The sequence below is a fragment of the Geospiza fortis genome, unplaced genomic scaffold, assembly GCF_000277835.1.
Source record: "Geospiza fortis unplaced genomic scaffold, GeoFor_1.0 scaffold131, whole genome shotgun sequence".
Classification (NCBI taxonomy): domain Eukaryota; kingdom Metazoa; phylum Chordata; class Aves; order Passeriformes; family Thraupidae; genus Geospiza; species Geospiza fortis.
The window spans coordinates 780,669-798,817 of record NW_005054391.1 but is presented as its reverse complement, the minus strand read 5'-3'; the positions used below and the strand labels follow the sequence as shown (position 1 = coordinate 798,817).

Sequence of the window (18,149 nt, the reverse complement as noted above, 5' to 3'; positions counted from 1 at the left end):
CCATGGCAGAAACCAGACCAGATTGCTCAATTCCTCATCCAAACTGGCCTTGAATACTTCCAGGGTTGGGGTATGCATTTCTCTGGGCAATCTGTTCCAGTGCCTCACCACCATAACAGTATATACAGAAGAGTCCCACTTAAAAAAAAAAATTTCTTTGGTGTAATGAAGTAGAAACACATAGTAAAGAGTTTAAAATGTCTACAAACCTCCATGTGTTACAAGTTGAGTGAAAACAAAGTTAACTATGTTGTTTCAGTTTTGTTATTGTTGTAATTTTTTTTACCTTTCAGAGAAGTGTGTTGCAGTAAAACATGACTTTCATGTATGTCTGAACTCCTCAACTGTTTCTTTTTGCTAAAGCCTAAAAGCTTTAATTAGCCTTCATTTGTTTAAGAAGAAAGCAGGTATCTGACCAAACTAAGAGAGGCAACACCACACATTGTAATTCTGTTTCTCTCGATAAGCCCTTGTCTTAATTCTCTCTCTAGAAAACTCTGCACAGAATACTGCCACATCTTTTAATTTAAACACAGCAGGTAATTAAGAACACAAAAGAGGGCTGGAAACAAAGGGCTGCAAATCACAAAGACCAATTTCAGTCGTACCCTATTACACTTACTGTCCTAGGCACTGGAACAGTGGCTATCAGATGTCTTAGCTGTGCCAAGTAAGGAATGCCAATGCTTATCTTGCCATCACTTGCTTTCTATTCCTGAGCTTCCCATGTCCAGAAGAGCTCTCCAATTGTAAGATTATGACTATAGCCATAAAAGTCAATATAAGGTACACCTTAAAATTTTCAATAAATGTACAAATCATTTATTTAAAATTCAAAACTCAGCAATACAAACAAAATACTTAAGAAACAATAAATCCAAAATGTAAACACTTATAGAAAATATATGAACTGTACCAATTTAACCACCCACCATTCTTCACAGAAAACAGCAAGAAATAGAGAGACAAACCAGTACCCAATTGTTCTTTTCTTCTCAAATTCTAGTTTAGAGGTAGAACACCACTGTGAAATCTCAAAAAAATTAATTCAGTAGAATTATGCTACAAATAAATTTGGCCCATATACTTATAAACGTAACAAAGCCAGAAAAAAGATTCTTACTGAGAGCTCTTGCACAATAAAATTTGGCATGGCACTTTCCAAGAGATAAAGCACCTTTCCTGATAAATACTGGTTTATGTTCTTGCAAGAAAGGGATCCTGTGCTTTTTCCATTACTGACAAAGAAAACATTTAAAAATAGACAGACCAACTTTTTGGTAGGCATATAGAAAGCAAGTGTTTCTCAGTAACTTGTCCTAGAAAGCTAATCTGGGAAAAAATAAGTGTAACTATTAAAAGTAGACATTTTGAAAGACTTTATGAATACTTGATGCATACTTATTTGGGTGGCACAGTCCTCAAAGGGGAAGGTGGGGAAGTTACTACAACAGGAGAGGGGAAAAAAAAAGGAAGTGTCTTTTCCACTAGCAGGGAACTGACCGGTTTTTACATTTTATTGTCATTCAGTCAGTTTCCCCTAACTGCTACAATTTTATCCTCTCAGGAAAAAGTGTATCTGTGTGAGACACACTAGAACATCAAGTGCAGCAAAAATTACCCAGGTAATCTCAAAGGAACATATATTCAATTTTTTTTCATCAGATAACCTGCTACAAGTAGAAACAAAAATTGGAATTCTTCAGACAATATATACAAATTCATAAAAAAAACCAGGAACAGTTTGCAAGCTCAAATACAAACATTATTCAGAAAAAACCCCAACTTTTTAATATAGAGACTGGCTGCTAAGTGCATTATTTAAACTGCTGCATGCAAATAGTGGAACCTATGGTTGTTTAAGAAACTTAACTATCAACAACTGTTAGGCTTCTGCAATTTAGTTTAGCAAGGATTTTTTTAAGTATTTGCTGAAGGACATTTGTGGTTTAGAAGCAGCAAAACAAAATTTGCAGTCTTAATGCCTTCTTGCCTTATGGTATATAGAACTACTTGTCCCAGCCTTCAGAAAAAGAGGCCAAAGAGTCATTTTTACCACAGACTAGCTGAAAACAGGCTTTCATGTGCCAACTACCTCATTTGGGGCAAAACTACTTGTGTGGTGCAGTTTAAATAGCCTAAGCTATATTTATCTGATTTTTCTGAAGCAAATTAAAGAAGCATTTCAACTGTACTCACAGCAGAGCTGGCAACATCACCTGGCAAATAACCAAGTGATCTCTCCCAGTAACACTGGAGGTTCAGTCCAGGACAAAACACCAGAGATAAGCTTTTCCTCTACAAAGTACATTCTTCTGCTGATCATGAAGCCTTTCAAAAGGAAAGAATACAATATTAACACAGGGAAGTTTCAGATCTATTTTAGGCCTTCTAATTTCTTTATGAAATTTCCATCACCTCCAAAGGAAAACTGTGCATCCCTATCCAGCTAAAAGAATATTACACACCTAGATTAAGGAAACTTACTTAAACAAAAATGAGTAATGCTAAGCCATATATTCAACTATGATATTTCCACATCATGATTTTTTGAGAGTTCAAACCAGGGCTGAAAGGAGACAATTTTAAGGATACATTCAGTTTTACTCCTTATTTTTCCACTGTATCCCTCATTATATCTTTGCCGGTATGTATTTTAATGGTCAGGATGAAAATATTTTCTGTATATACAAGCTAATTACATTTAACCCTGTAAAAACTAATCCAAAACTTCACCATTCTCTGATTTCTCTATCTTTAGGCAACTCTTCTTCTACATATGCAAGATACTTTTCAGAACATTAGAAAAAAAATTTCTAGTATTTCACCGTTTCCCAAGGAGTAAGATAAAGCTGAGTATTTGTCGGTACATGCTTCGCTGTACCGGCATAAAACCATTTTTGTATATACAGGTTACACATTAATAATGACAACAGCTGACCTCGGCATTAGTTAAAGCAGGTTGTCTTGTCTTTGTGCTTGCAAGTTCTAATAACAAAAGGAAATATCAAGAAACATCTAGGGCTTCCATAAAAAATTTACTTGCACCAAGTTTTCCCCCTCTGACAACTCCAAAATTAAAGTTCTTTCACCTCTAACTGCGCAGCAGAAGTGACAATCCACAACAGCAAAATACATATGCTCCCTCAGTGTCTCCACTAAGAGAAACATTGTTATCGAGGCAGTGGTCTAGTTTCTTCCAGGTCTGGCAATAAAACACTCTGACATGAAAGAGAACTTACACCTGACCACTGCCTCCAGAGTGCAAGATCCAGAACTGTTTCAAACACTGAAAGAATTCCTCTCTCAATATGCAATTTGACGTTTGGGTGTTTTATATAACATACTGACATTCAAAGAGCTAAGTCCTATGAGCTGCAGATCCCCAGGCATGGCAGATTTAAAGCCAAGTTCAGCACCTTCAGAGGACAAGGGTATGATCCTGTGGACTCCACACTGCTTTGCCCAAGTAATCAGGCACTGTGATACATTAATGCACCTGTACCATTTTCAAAACCCAAGCACAACTGTGCTCCAAGATCTAATTATGAATATGGTCATGCTATAAATGTGCTGTGACTACATTCAGCTAGAAAGACAGCACATTAAGGACCTACCACCTCTGCTGTTCTGGGTTTTCCTTAATGCTCCCACATATGCAAGGCACAGTCAAAGGTCAGCCTGACTGCAGAGACTGCTCTCTGGAGAAGTTGGTGCCCTAGAACTTTTGTTGGGTGGGAGAAAAAGAGATGATGGCTACTCTATACAAGAGTATAGAGGCAAGCTTTATTCTTCCAAGGTGAACTTCACCACTGGGAAGATGGCTGGTACAAGTTCAATACACCATTTATGTTCTAAATAAAGGATATTTTGAGGCCTCAAGCAGATACTGGCCTCATACCAAACTCCTGAGTAGTGGCAAATTTCAGCTTGGAACCAAAAGCAGACATGAAACCAAAGCTTTCACAAAAACTAAATTATTTTACACGGTAACATGGCCATAAGAGTCCTTTTAAAGAGTGCTAGTTAATTTTAGTGACACCATAGCATCAGAAGTTAACCTGTGGATCCAGAGAATTACAATAAGCATGTGTCTTTGTAACTGGGAAGTAAACATTAGCAAACTACTGCAACACTGCGCTTCCAGTACATGTTGCAAAATGCAACTGACCCCTGTAAATCACAACATCAACTTTTATTTCACTATTGTCCATCACAAATCACATGGCAAAACAGATTTCCCTTGTCACTGTTGACATATACTAAGATACCTGATCGTTTTCCATTAAAAAACCCAACATAGCAATGGCTGGATAAGATACAAAGCCTGCTGCTTTCCCAGTGTTTAAGTGGAAAGCATAGCCTAGGTATCTCAGCATATTTGCTAACAGGGAAGAAACACAACTTTTTATCCACATTTAATTAAAATGTCAACTAGTGGACATACAGGGGAAAAAGACCAACCAAAAAACCCAACAGAGATATCAGGAAATAGTTAAGTCATGGCATTTGCTTTTAGTATTTATACCTGTAAATAGAAGTAGTTGTGATGCAGCAAACTCACTGATGTCCTGAAAGTCACGCAAATCCAAATCCCACATGGACATTAGCAGCCTAGTGCAGCAAAAGATACACCACCAAATCTGCTGCTATAACCCAGCAGGGCAGCCCTGGAAATAATGTTCCCAAATCACATGCCCTTCTGAAATTCTTCCTTAGTCCTGGCTGCTACTGGTTCCATTTTGAATCTTACCTGAGAAGGCAGGGAAATTCAACCCCAGGGCAAACAAAGGTCAAAGCTTGTTTGAAGCTCCCTGAGGTCTCTCTCCTGTAATTCCTTGTTTCTGTGTGTATGTAAATGATCTAATTCCTCACCAGCAGCTTCAAGTTATTTACAAAAAAGTCACTGACTTGGACACTGGTTTTCTGGAATGCACCTTTGATACACTGACCAAGTTACTCTTGTTTAAGTCAAATGAAGTCTGAAAAGCAACTTTTCATCTTTCTCAGGAAGCTGTATCCTGCCTATGACAGGATATACTACCTGTATTGACTCCATTTCTTCCCATATTGTTTTCTTCTCTTTGCAAAATAAGAATTTAATTTTTCTTTGCAAGTAAAAACCAAACAAATACTTACTAACACATTCACCAAAGTGAATTTACAGCAAACACTACCACCACCACCATCCACCCCCCAATCTTCAGAATTAATTTAATGGAGGCCAGTTATTAGGATACCAGTTTTATGTTTGAAAATAAAGTGCATTATGATTGTTACTGAGAACTTTGCTGATTTCAGGTTAGCATAGTTAGTATCAATCCTCAGCAACATCAATAAAATAGTAATTACAAAATAAATTCATAACATGAGTCAGAATCTGAAACAGCACACACGAAAAGTAAGTTTTGTATAAACAGGAAGAAGAAAGAGAAAGTGAAATGGAATCCCTAGTCCTTTGTGGAAACGATCCTATTATACAGCTATCCCAACATGCAGCATCTGAAACGAAGAATCACAGTCTGTTTGCTTCCCTTCTACTATTCCTGAATTCAGTTTGTAGCTTTCTGGTGGTGTCTGACAGATTTCACCTCGGACAGGGGAAGATGTGTCTTGAGGGAGCTCTACAGAGACAGTGTCAGAGGAAGAATCTTGGCTTTCTGCTGACACAGACACTTGTAGACAGCTGCCCTCCATTTCCTCATTGCAATCTGTGTCTTCATCAGCCTCTTCCAGCTGCTGAACAGATTTTAAATACTGTTCTATCAGTGCGTTGTCCTGCACATTACTAGAGCTCTCTTTACTTTGCCCACCCTCCCCATCTGAACAACATGCTGAAACACAATTGCCATATTGTTTGATGGTTTCCATTGAAAGGGAGCTCTCACTTCCTTCAGCTAAGCTCTTTGCAGAGCTACACAGTTCACTGGCATGAGTCTGATCAGCTGCAGAAGAATGAAACCCAGAATCTGGGAAGTGCAACGAAGACTTTTCCTGAAGATCATCCTCACTAGGTGGAGCTAACAAAGCAGAACTAACAGCTGGTGGGGTTTCTTGCTCCACTGTGGATGACTGAAGAGGTGGTTTGGATAAATATAAAGTATTGGATGAAGGGATCCCAGCACCACCTAAATTCTGCATCACTGAAAGCTGCCATTGTTGAAGAGATTTAACCTGTATAGAAAAAAAATTATTATGAAATGCAGATAAATGTATTTTGATTTCTAGAGGATTGCTTGCATTTAGCAACCAAGCCCTAGTATAAAATCCACGACCAAGTGCCAAACAGAAGATTTTCTATATCATTAGGGAAACTTTGTTCTTCTTACTGTGAAATCATGGCTTTTAAACCTACATGCCAAACACTAACAGAGCACAAAAGCTCCCAAATCAAGTACCTGAAGAAAAAGCAATCTATTATTAAAACCAGAAAGGATTTATCCATTTTTAAGAAAACAACCTTATTGTTGTAAGAAAAGCTTATTAAAAGGTGTATTAACAACTTTCCTGCCTCAAAAATGAATTGCTCACAAGAAACACAGCTTGATATAATTTCATTTGGCATGGGCATTTACCAGTCACATAATTCTTCAGTTCTGCTTAAGTTTATTTAGCTTGTCTTGCATTTTGTTTTCCTTCTCACACCACACCACTATTTAGTCTTTAGTAGTAAAACCTGTGTTCTTGCACTAATGTTCTGAAGGTTATTTTCACCCACAATACCAGTACAGCAGACAATATAGTAAGAGTCTATTAAACCACTCAAATAATTGGAAAAACTGAACTATATTGACTGTCTCTACAGGATCGACAGTAAGAAATAATGTGAATTCACATATAGGCAGATTCAAATTCGAATTCCAAATTCACATTTAAGCAGAAAAACAAGAGGACTAAAATTACTTACCTGGTTCCAAAGAAATTTGATAGCTTCCTCCTGTACGAGCCTTTGCATTTTATCTTCCTCTCTTTCTGTTCTCAGTCTGCAAGAACACACATCCAAAATTTATGCAGCTTAAATAAGCAACATTTGGGTAACAAGAGCAACAAGAACACATAAAAATGCCTACTTATATAACAGCACTTTTGAAAGATACAACAGAGCCTAACATTAAGAAATTACTGCAGTCTGGCTTGCCATAAATACCCAGCTGCTGACTTCAAGTTTCTTTTTCAGTTACATTTAAATTCTGCTTCCTTTTACTGCAGCACATTTGCTGACTTGGCAATAATGTGTCTTTTTGTAAACTGAAACTTCATTTCAAATTATGCTGTCCCACTGATATATGGATGGGGTATGATGTATAAGCATTGGGAGTTTCTAGAGATTCACTGAGCACTCTACTTGATTTACAGAGCTTTTGTCACTTGTGAGAGTGAAGAAAAAGAGCCTGTCAGACTGACTGATCCAGGCTGATCCAGAAAGATATAAAGTAAATCCAGAATTTTTGGCTTACAAATTGAGGAACTTCGACTATGATCTTCTCCAAACATGAATTCACAGGATCAAAAATTAAAACAGAACCAAACACAGAGTCACATTTTAAAATTGTATCATACAAGGTAGAGGAAATTATTCTTTTTACCAGCAACAGAATAATGACTCCCAATATGGACACTTGATTTATACACTCTAATTGTGAGGAGACAAATTAAAAAAAAAAACAAACCACTCAGCAATTTCTATTTTGAAATATGCAAGTCCTGCCAAAATAGGAATAGAAAAATGTGTTCTAACCCAATCCACTTATAGAAGGCACTTTGAGAGTATGAATAGCTATGTGCAAAATTGTGCTTACCTTACAGGAAGTAATCCTGTAATGTAATCAGTTTTGTGTTTCTGATGTTAGGTTCTACTGTGAGTAGTTAGATCATCTATATCTGTTCTGAAATACTCTGGAATGATGGTTCTATTCAGACAGACTTGCAAATACACAGCATGACCTCAACTTACTTTTCTATTTCAGCTGTTAAATAAATGATGTGCTGCTGCATTCTGTGTAGGCGAATTTCACTCCGCACTTCCTTGGCTTGAGGATGGTGGTTCCTGGTGTAAAATCCTCTCCAGGATGCTTGAAGCTTGGTAGCTGCTTCAGCCATCCTTTGCAGTTCAGCTGCACCTCGATCAGCTGGTGCTGCACCTTGCCCAGCCAGTGAACCAGACCTTTCTTCTGTCATCTGCTCAGGACAAAGAGTTTTCACTCCTGATTCGGCACCTAGCAAGGTGCTGGGGTGACTGTGCCGAACTTGGCCTTCAGAGGCCCCTAAATAGTGGCCAGTCCTTGCAGCCAGGCCAGCTGTTACCAGCTCAGGAGCAGGTACCTGTAGGATTTCTTTGATATTCACTTGTGTTTCCACACTTCCTGCTGCTCTATTAGGGTGCTCTCCTGACAAAGCTTCTTGCTTTTTAGTTGTTTCCCTATTATTAATATCTCTCACACCTTCAATCACTGTATCGTCATCATCTTCTAGGCCCAAATTGATTGCACGTAGCTTCAGGTCTGAGGCAGGAGACACTGGAGACAATCCTGAAGCAACTGGCATGAAAGTAGACTCTGAGGATAAAAGGCTGCTGTTTAGTTTGTCTTCATCTGTCTGTACATCTTCCAGGTGTAGCTCCTTGGGAAAGCTTCTTTCATGAAGAAAAATGTTCTTTACTGCATAGGAATGATCACTGTTTGCACTTGGTCCAACCCAAGAATTCCTCTGGATGACAGGTTCTAGATAGGCAGAAAGGCACATTATAGTGTTAGAGTATTTCAATAATATTAATAGTTTGTTTAATTCATAGGGATTCCCATTTTGTTTTGACAGTTAGCACCTGGGTGGGTAAGATGATCTAACACGTTAGTAACGATGAGCATTATTTCTGTATCAGGACAATATTTACCACCGTACCATCCAAACTTGGCAAACACTGGGTACAAGAAAAGGCACAAACTGCACTTCCTTGGAGAATAAACTTGTATAAAATGCAAAAGTCAAAGTAGTAACTCTTATTTTGTTGGATTGGGTTTTTTGCCTAACCAGCCTACTAGCATTTCAAGACACAAATCAGCATGGACTGGATTTTTTTTTAGAAACAATGTACAACTTCAGTTGAGAAAATAGAAGATCAATAAAATAAAACAATAACAGTGCCTTGTTCTGAAATTCCTTCCATAAAGTTACCTACACTCAAAAGAAAAATATTTATTTCCACAGAAGTAGATAAGCTACTTACCCTTTTCAAGAACCATCTGTGATGGTTGGGCCAGCCCACTGTGTTCATGAGCAACTGGCACTGCTCTGCTGGGAGCAGAAAATGTACGTGGTTCCTCATTTTGGTTTTCATGCATCAACTGCCTCTGGTGGAATCTAAGCACAGAGTGCCAACAAGAGATTTTACGTTTCATTTAAAACTTCTTTTGTACAGAAAACATCTAAAAGAAACTATGAACTACTTCAAAAGAAACAAGTGATCAAAACATTCTAAAGGAGAGGCTTGTTATGCAGACTCCTATACACACAAGACACTAACAGGACTACTCACAAAATAGGAAACTGCAGTCTTCTCCTGCTCCCCTTCCTCCAGCCCCTCTTTCTTCATTACATGTTAAAAAAAAAAAAAAAAAAAACAAAAACAAAACCAAAAACAAAACACCAAACAAAAAAAACCCAAAAAAAACCACAAAAACCAACCAAATAAAAATGAGAAAAAGCCCAACATGCAGTTCTGACTATAAACTGAAAACCATGAGGTATTTCTAAACACAAAGAAGTCATGCAAATATTTTAAATTTCTAAAGTGGAATACATTATGTGTGTAGGTATAGAGGAGTTTGAGGAATGGTGGAGTATCTTTTACATTTCAAAGTGAGTGAATCAAGGAATAGGTGCTCCTGTTACTAACAGCCTGAAATCCTAGTGCAAATCAACAAATATTGCCACAAAAAAGATCATCTTTTACAAACTCAGAGAACACACAGGTTGTTTCAGCCCAGCTAAATTAGAAGCTCAGGAGACAGAGGACAAAGTCAAACTGTTGTGTAAATCATATATGCATGTGCATATATACAGGTGAGGATTTGGTGGGATTGCTTTTTCTACTAGGGCTTTTGTGGCTTGGTTGTTGAGGGGTTTTTTAATTTTTGAAGAGTTATATTTAGCAGAACAACTCCCTGGATTTTCCCCAGAAACATGTGAATGCTAGAGCACTTAGCTAGAGATTCCAAGGTCAAGATGCATGACTGCACCTTCTCCTCAGAAACAGCTAAAACATTTCTATAATTTCCTCCTGGAGACCAATCTACACTTGCAAAGTGGGCAGTAACTCCTTCCAGATGCTCCCAAGTTTCTGGCCCTTTTTATGAGATATCCTTCTGCTAACTACAACACTTTTGTTGCTCAGCTTTTAACCACACTATGCCACTTAGGTAGCCTGCTCCTGGGAGCTGAATTTTCTGCTCTTTCTGCAAGAAAAAGTTTGTCAATAGAATAGAACAACCTGTATTGCTTTGCTTTCTGGCTTCTAACCAAAATTAGCTCACCTTCACATGGACAAGAAACACACCATGATAACTCTACTCATATATTTGCACAGGCCTTAGCAACACAGCTACTGCTGGCAGAACCAGCAGGCTCTCCAGAGGCCTCTGCTGACAGACCTCAGATGACAGATTACAGATGGACAAATGCATCAATGGGAACAGTGCCCCCCAAAGGACAACTTTAAAACCAAGCAAGAATATCCCAACAATAAAAAAGTGGCTAATACATCAGTGTACCACAGTAGTCCTCATTTACAATTAGAGCAAAAGCTAAGCTCCTTTTTGTAGTTTTCATAATTTTTTTGTGTGGCAATAAAAAAAAAATCCCAGTGCATAGTTTGGTTATTTTAATCACAGTTCTAACACGAATTACTTTCAGTGTCCTACAAACCACAGGCTGAAAAATACAAAGGAATTTTCCCCTAGATGGCCCAGAAAGCACAAAAACACTCCTGCTGCTGCTGCCTTGCCTCTCAATCCCATCTAGGACACATCCTGCACTTTGCATCTCCAGCCCTCGTTACTTTGAAATACTTAAAATGAAATCTTACTACATCTAACACATCAGATATAGAATTATGTTCTCAATTACATTCTCTTAAGAAAGAAACTAAATTTTCACCTTTGTTTACTCAGTATTTTTTCCAGTTTGGCATCCTCTTCAGTCTGGAGTCCATATGCAGATGTGAGAGGACAAACAGTAGCCAAGTACTGAACTAGCTGAACATGCTGCCCAGGTCGAAATGACCTTCCTTTCCCTTGACTGTAGAGCCATTCTGCTTTCAAACTGTTAGGAAGGGGGAAAATGGTTTAATAAATGGCACCTTTAATAAACAGCATAGAAACAGCATAGAAATAATAGATATAATATATAATAGCATATATATAGCATTATAATATAATAAATAGCATTATAATATAATAAATAACAGCATAGAAACAGTAACTCTGTTTTCACTACAGTATTTCTAGTGGGTACGAAAGAGCTAATCTACAAGATGTGGAACACATCTTGGCAATGGCCAGGTAACAACCTGCAAGACTGGCTCAGCAATTCTCTTCTTCTATATCAAAACTTGCTTTCATTTCTATTCCTTCTTCAGATTCCACATTCAAAAATCTTTATACCAAGCATACATATCTGTGAGACTTTCCTGTCAAAATTTCATCCTTCCCAACACCCAGGGAAACTGGCAATGTCACTATCAGAACAATGAATAATGTACTAATTCACTTAAGCATAGATGAAACAAACAAAAAAAACCCAAAACAACAAATCCACTTGTCCAAAACTGTGCAGTCTCTGCTTTGTGTGTAGTCTTTGAGCACTGAAAATGCATTTGTCTCAATGAACTTATCAGGAAAGCCTTCACAGAAACAAAAACATGCAAAACAAACACAGAGAGCACATATTGCTAAAAAGTATTCAACAAGTCTGTTTTTCAAATTAATTTCTGCCTGAGATTATTTAATATAATACACCTATGTGTAATAATATAGTTAATACAAATCATCCCATTAGTAATGAAAAAGAAGTCTAGAATTCCAACAGGCAACTTTCCTGGGAAGTCATAGCATGTTATGGTGAAACGGAAATAGAATTGGTTCACATTTGACCAAAAGAAGGGCACATTTTTATTTTAGTAACAGGGGGAAAAAGGACATTAATGTCCTGGAATATGTTAGTGTCCTGGACTGGAATGTCCTTATACTGGATAATATTTATGCTTGGACTGTTCTGATGTCAAGAACTTTGTCATACAGATATCATAGGGATATAATGAGCACAGTGATACAGTAACAAGTGATTTGAGCAAAATAATATTCAACTAACTGATAACAAAAAAAAGCCAAACGTAGAAATGCACAGGCAAATCATGCTTATATAAAGGCAAGTTTAAGCTTCCCTCAAGACAACAGCTTTAACTCCTGCTGATTGTCACATCCTGCAAAGTCAAAGAGGCTGCAAAGTCAAAGAGGCTGTAAAGAAAGGGTACCAGACACTGATGAGCTGCTACCAGTTTTGCTTTGTAGAAGTGCTTCTGTGATTTGAGTAATAAAACAAAAGCTTAACTTCATACTTCTATCTAAGCTAACTAAATAATAATTCCAATGTAACAGATAAAAAATTTAGCTAAAGCAATTTTAGCTTAGCCAAACTTCATGTAATAATTTTAGAGATTTAATAATATTATTATGTCACCTTTCCTTCTGAGAAATCACATATCCATCAAGAACTTTAAGGTTCAGACACCAGCTGACAATATAAGGCCTGTAGTCAAAGCCAGGGACAGAAGGTGTGGCCATCACACAAGGATTGTTCATAATTGACAGCTGCTCCAAGTGGTGAAGAGAGGCCAGGAAAGAAACCTTGAGAAAACAAAATACATTTGTTAACTGAGCAAAACATTCCACATTTCTCCTAACTACAGCTGGACAGCTTGTGTAAAACAACAGAATGATAAATAAATCAAAAATCACATTTGATTTTTGAACACGAAGGACTACAAAGGACTACAAAGGACCTTCTATCAGTTACTGCCATTTCCCAATGATTCTTCTGTAAATGCTATTAGTCCTTGGAAAGTATTACCTTCTCTTAAAATTTGGGAATGAGGCTTTATGTATAGAAAGGTGTAGTATGAGTGCAGTTTACTGCAACAGCTGTTGATTTTGAAAACAAACAAAGGGGAAAAAAAAAAGGCAAGCCAAAAAGCTGGAGAAACCCTGCCCTGTTTTGAAGAGAAATTATTACCAAAAAATTTTCTTCCAACATGAAATCCTAACTAAGAGTTTTGGCTGCTACTAATAATAAATCAAACAAACAAAACAATAAAGACAAAAGTCACAGGCAGATTATTTGTTTCTCTTACACAGTTTGAAAAATAGGTCAGTGGCAACAAGTGCAATTCAAACCTCTGTTCTAATCCCAGCAGCTGCAGAGGCTCTCTGCAGCACTTAATCAGCTCAGCTTTCAACTTTCAGACAACTAGAAAAGGTTATGCCTAAAAGTAATATCCTTGAATAACAAAAACGTAACAAAAAAGGCAAATTTCTTTCCAGACTAAGATACCACTAGCTTGTGCAGCTAATGCAAATATGGTTATTACGTATAAACAATTAAACTATTGTAAGTTGGGTTGTTTCAGAAAAGAGAGCCCATTTTCAGTTACAATCTCAAAAAAATTGTTCAACTTCATTCTTTCAGTCTACCTAAAGATAAGGTGATCTACCTTCTACATCTTACCTCATTCAAGTCTCTGATTTCATTTTCTGCCAAAGAAAAAATAGTCAAACTCTGAGGTAGGCAAGCAGGGGCAGTGCGAAGTGAAGTTATAATATTTCCATGTAGCAACAGAGTCTATAAAATAAAAACACATGTGATGAAATGAATGCTTGATCAAAACCCACAGATTTCTTTTTCAGGCATCACCTGACAAAAATACATTGTAAAAGAAGGATAAGTAAGACTTTCTGGTCACAGTCACCAAAAAAACGTTTTTGGAAACGTTTGGAAACGTTTGGAAACGTTTTCCTCTACAGCGTGCATGTTGGAAGAGTTAGAAGTATGTTTTGTTTTGATTCATGATAGGAGATAAGAGAACAAAGAATTATGAAGATGATATCACCATCATATCTTTATCAAATTCATTAGATGGCTATAGAAAAATCACTGCCTCAGCTCCTGCAACTTCAAAACAAGGAAGAATATTCACAGGCTTCCCTCTAGAAATTACAGTTAATGAATTAAAATGCTCTAAGAGCTAGTGTTCAAAGAGTGAATGTCCAAAAGCAGCAATTTTCAAAGCAAATTTCTTTGTGTATAAAATGCATTAAAAACAGAGATAGAACATCTACCTTCAGTGAGGTAAGCTTGGAGAGATCACCTAATTGAGCTATGTTATTGTCTGACAGATCAAGATGCTGAAGAGACAGACAGGAATTGATTTGTTCGATGGCCTACAAAAATAAAGAAATCAGTTACTCACAGTAATCCTTTTTCAGCTACTAAATAAAACCAGGTATCAATAATTATAAATTATTTTGAAAGATAAAAAAACCCCACTAGCTAAGTAACACAAAATAAAAACCATGTTTTAATACAGTTGTATTTTAAAGATCATAATTCTTTTTCCTATTTTGGAGGCTACTTCCATACTTTCATTTCTTTTTGATATCAAACCTTTAATTTTTTCCTAGACAACTCTACTCCAAAGCTGCCATCTTCTATTTCATAAGCCAGTAGACATAAAACATTAACGTTTTTCCCATCAAAACATATTCAGATTTCTTTGCAGCATTTTCCAAATTTCTATAACAGAAGATTCTGGTAAATGCAACAGACTAAATACTTTACCTTAATGTTATTTCCTGCCAAATTCAGCCATTCCAGGTGCACCAAATCCTTCAGCCCTTCCACGTACCCAATACTATTATGAGGCAAGTTGAGCACTCGGAGCTTGGTCAGTTTTGCCACACCCATCATTCGCACCAGACGGTTGTTGGCTACAGAGAGCTGCACATGGACACACAAAATAAACAATTTTAACTATGTAGACAGACTAAGATCTTACTTCTAGTAGTTAAAAATCTACTCCAACAGATACTTGTTCAATCTACGTGTTTCATTTTCAAGTAAATGACATAGACAAAAAACCTGCAAGAGCCAGGAAATAAATTACTGATCAAAGAACATGAGTCCTCACAGCTCACGCCACAAACTTAAGAGCAAATTCTCCTAGCAACTGCTAAATAAAGGAAAAAGAATGAGGAATTGTGTCATATGAAAATAAGGTTGTAATATCAGAATTGCCAATTCATTGTGCAAATTGTTGCCCGATTCCTGGTGTAAAATTGCATTTACTGTCAATATGGCAGAGGACAAAATGTACTTCACACAATTCTCAAGCAGATCCTGTGCTAATAGGACTGTAAATCACAAACTTTTTAAAGGGTAAATCCTGACTAGACACACACTTCAGTAACATGGTCACCAAGCTGGCAGGGCAGTGAAGGTTTGTTGTAGCAACAAACCCCACCTCTGCCAACTCAGTGTAGCTTGTCTGTAGATGTAATCAGGCAGCTTCCAGTCTATCCAGAAGAACTTTCAGTGATAATAGAAAATTATTTTTAAGGTTACAAAGCCCAAGTACTCAAAAGCTAAGAAGTATCAAAATTTGAGTTATCAGTGACTTCTCTAAGTGTTCTTATCATGTCCCTCCCCCATTAGGATTTATTTAGCTCATTTTTAGTTACAATCCCCTCCACTATCAACTGCAGACCTCCACTGAAAGCAAAGCTTTCTACTTTAGTCATCATTTATTTTCCTGTGAAGCTTACTGCTAGCTTACTTCAATTACATAATAGTGCCTGAAGGCAGAAGATGCTAACATCATAGCACCATTATTTGATAACAATTTCAAATCAAGCAACACTGACCTGCATCAGATTCCTGCATTTCTCCAAGTGTTCCAATTTAATTATCTGATTTTTGTCCAGAATCAGAGTCTGAGTATCAGCATCACAGGGCAAGGTTGGACCCAGCTTTTGCAATCCTTGACCTGAGCAGTTGACTATCAAGCCTTAGAATAAAAAGGAGAAAAAAAACCAACAAAAAAAGCACCACAAAGTTTATATTTGAGAACATGTACTGGAAAAGCAATGCAAAATAAAAAGATTTGTTTTATAATAGATGCAGATAATTTGGAAAAACAGATTAACTTTCTTTTCCATGTAAAACTGAAGCAAATTACTTCAGCTTGAACACTTGAAGAGTAACTGATCCAGTTACTGGAAGACATACATACGAGATACTGTCCCAGTTAGGAACTCTGGCAGAATTCTGGAAAAGTCACAAAAATCCTTTGAAGTGAGATGCAGCAAAATTCTGGTAGCTAAATTTAAAGGTGTGATCCTCAAAACCCCAAATTTCAAAAGAACCTAAATTTAAAAATTCTTCAGAGAATTTAAGTTTTGAGCAACTTGACAACTAACTATGTGTAAGCATTCTATCTAAACTAGAAAGGCATTTATGCAGCCATACTACAGCACTGGGGGCATTGGGAAGAACAAACTGTAAATGGCCATTTACTTAATGCAACACACAATTCAAATGTTCCATGCAAAAAGGGTCACTACATAAAGTTAAAAAGCAAACATTTGCCATGTACAGGGAGCTTGAATCACTGGGTACCCAAAGTGACACCTGATAATTGTATTAATTTTCATACATTGAGCCTCTGCTGTGTATTTGATGTACAAACATCACTGTAGTGCTTCTTGTTCTCTTAGCATCTGTTCAGTAAATAATATTTCCTTTTTCAGCAACATATCCCAAATACTGTTCTCACCCTAATATGATGCACATATTAATAGAACAGTTTATAGGTTTTTAGGGTTTACCTACACTATGGATGAAGACAAACATTTTTTGTGTACCGTTTTGTCAGCTAGAGTACATGCATTTCTAAAAAAGATGTCTGATGACATTTATTCTATTTTCATTACTTTTTTTCAAATCCACAGTTGCCCCAAGAGCTTTGGAGAGGAGCAACGCAGAGCCAGCAACCATCACACTCCCGTCTTTGCACATTCAGGGAGACAGTACCACTTGTTTCTCACTCAAGCAGTCACCTCTGCAACTACTTGATCACTTTAATTGACCAGACAAACTTTGCATCTGCCCATTCATCCAAGGGTTTGTTACAAAAATTCACAACTGGCCCCTCCAACCTAGGAGATAGGCAAGGACCCACAGTACTGAATTGCAAGAGTCATCCTTTCATTCATGCACATGAGGTGTCCCATTCAAACTGGGGCACTTGGAATGTGGCTTTACACACAGTTCTCATAGATTTCCAGCATTCAAGTATAAAATGATCCAACTGCTACTTAACACACACAACTATTTGCAAAGAACCTGTATTTCTATGGCAACATCATCCGCCTGCTTTGCTATTGAACTAGACACCCCTGCAGTCAGACTTGCTGTAATCACTTCTCCATGATGCTGACAAAGGAAGGTTTTCACAGAGATGTTAAACGACCTGGGGTGCTGGTGTTATCTCCCTGTCTGAGGGTATCCTTTATGAGCACCTTCAAGATTCAGAGAAGCATAGGTCCCTCTTTCAACATCACTTGTATTTCTCCTTGCATCAAGCTTTAGTTTGCTTGCTCTTAAGCAATTCAGTATATAGCATGAATTATATACACATGCGTAACTCTACAAAATTAATTATTCCATTCCATGAAGACTTATTGATATAATACCTGGGGAACGAGATTTTCCTAATAGGCTTTCAGGACCCAGGAAAACATTCAAAATTGCTTATTTCTCGCTTGGCAGGAACCAAGGAACTATACCCTCAGAAGTGGCGCTGTCCCCAAAACCTCTCAGCCCTCCCCTCTAGGTAAAACGGGCCCTATATCATTGAAACCCTGGCCTATAAATGTTCTACAAGGCGGCGGGACCCTCCAGCACGATGGACAGTGCTCCGTCCTGCCTCGAGCCAGAGGCGCTCCTCAGGGCGGGAAGCGGTGCCCGCGGTGCCCCCCTCGCCCCGCGCAGCCCCGGCCGCTTCCAGCGCCGCGGGGCCCTCAGGGACCGCCCGAGAGCGGGGG

The 18,149-nt window shown here is 37.7% G+C and overlaps 1 protein-coding gene across 1 annotated transcript; it reads right to left on the bottom strand.

Moving 5' to 3' along the window:
* Window positions 1-799: 799 nt before the first annotated feature.
* Window positions 800-17,100, bottom strand: CEP97 (centrosomal protein 97). The gene is made up of 11 exons (XM_005425633.2): window positions 17,037-17,100; window positions 15,969-16,111; window positions 14,887-15,045; window positions 14,388-14,489; window positions 13,777-13,890; window positions 12,733-12,899; window positions 11,152-11,316; window positions 9,224-9,357; window positions 7,955-8,720; window positions 6,908-6,983; window positions 800-6,174 (listed from the first exon to the last, which is right to left on the bottom strand). The coding sequence occupies exons 1-11, from the start codon at window positions 17,098-17,100 to the stop codon at window positions 5,476-5,478; spliced, it is 2,589 nt and encodes an 862-aa protein (XP_005425690.1). The 3' UTR covers window positions 800-5,475.
* Between the last annotated feature and the right edge of the window lie 1,049 nt (window positions 17,101-18,149).

Excerpts from the sequence above, each read along its gene's own strand:
- CEP97 (XM_005425633.2), bottom strand. The coding sequence starts at position 17,100 with ATGGTTGCTGGCTCTGCGTTGCTCCTCTCCAAAGCTCTTGGGGCAACT. Across the intron at positions 14,490-14,886 it reads TGGCAGGAAATAACATTAAG|GCCATCGAACAAATCAATTC; the intron begins GTAAAGTATTTA and ends TTATTTTTGTAG. Across the intron at positions 12,900-13,776 it reads AAATCAGAGACTTGAATGAG|GTTTCTTTCCTGGCCTCTCT; the intron begins GTAAGATGTAGA and ends TGTTTTCTCAAG.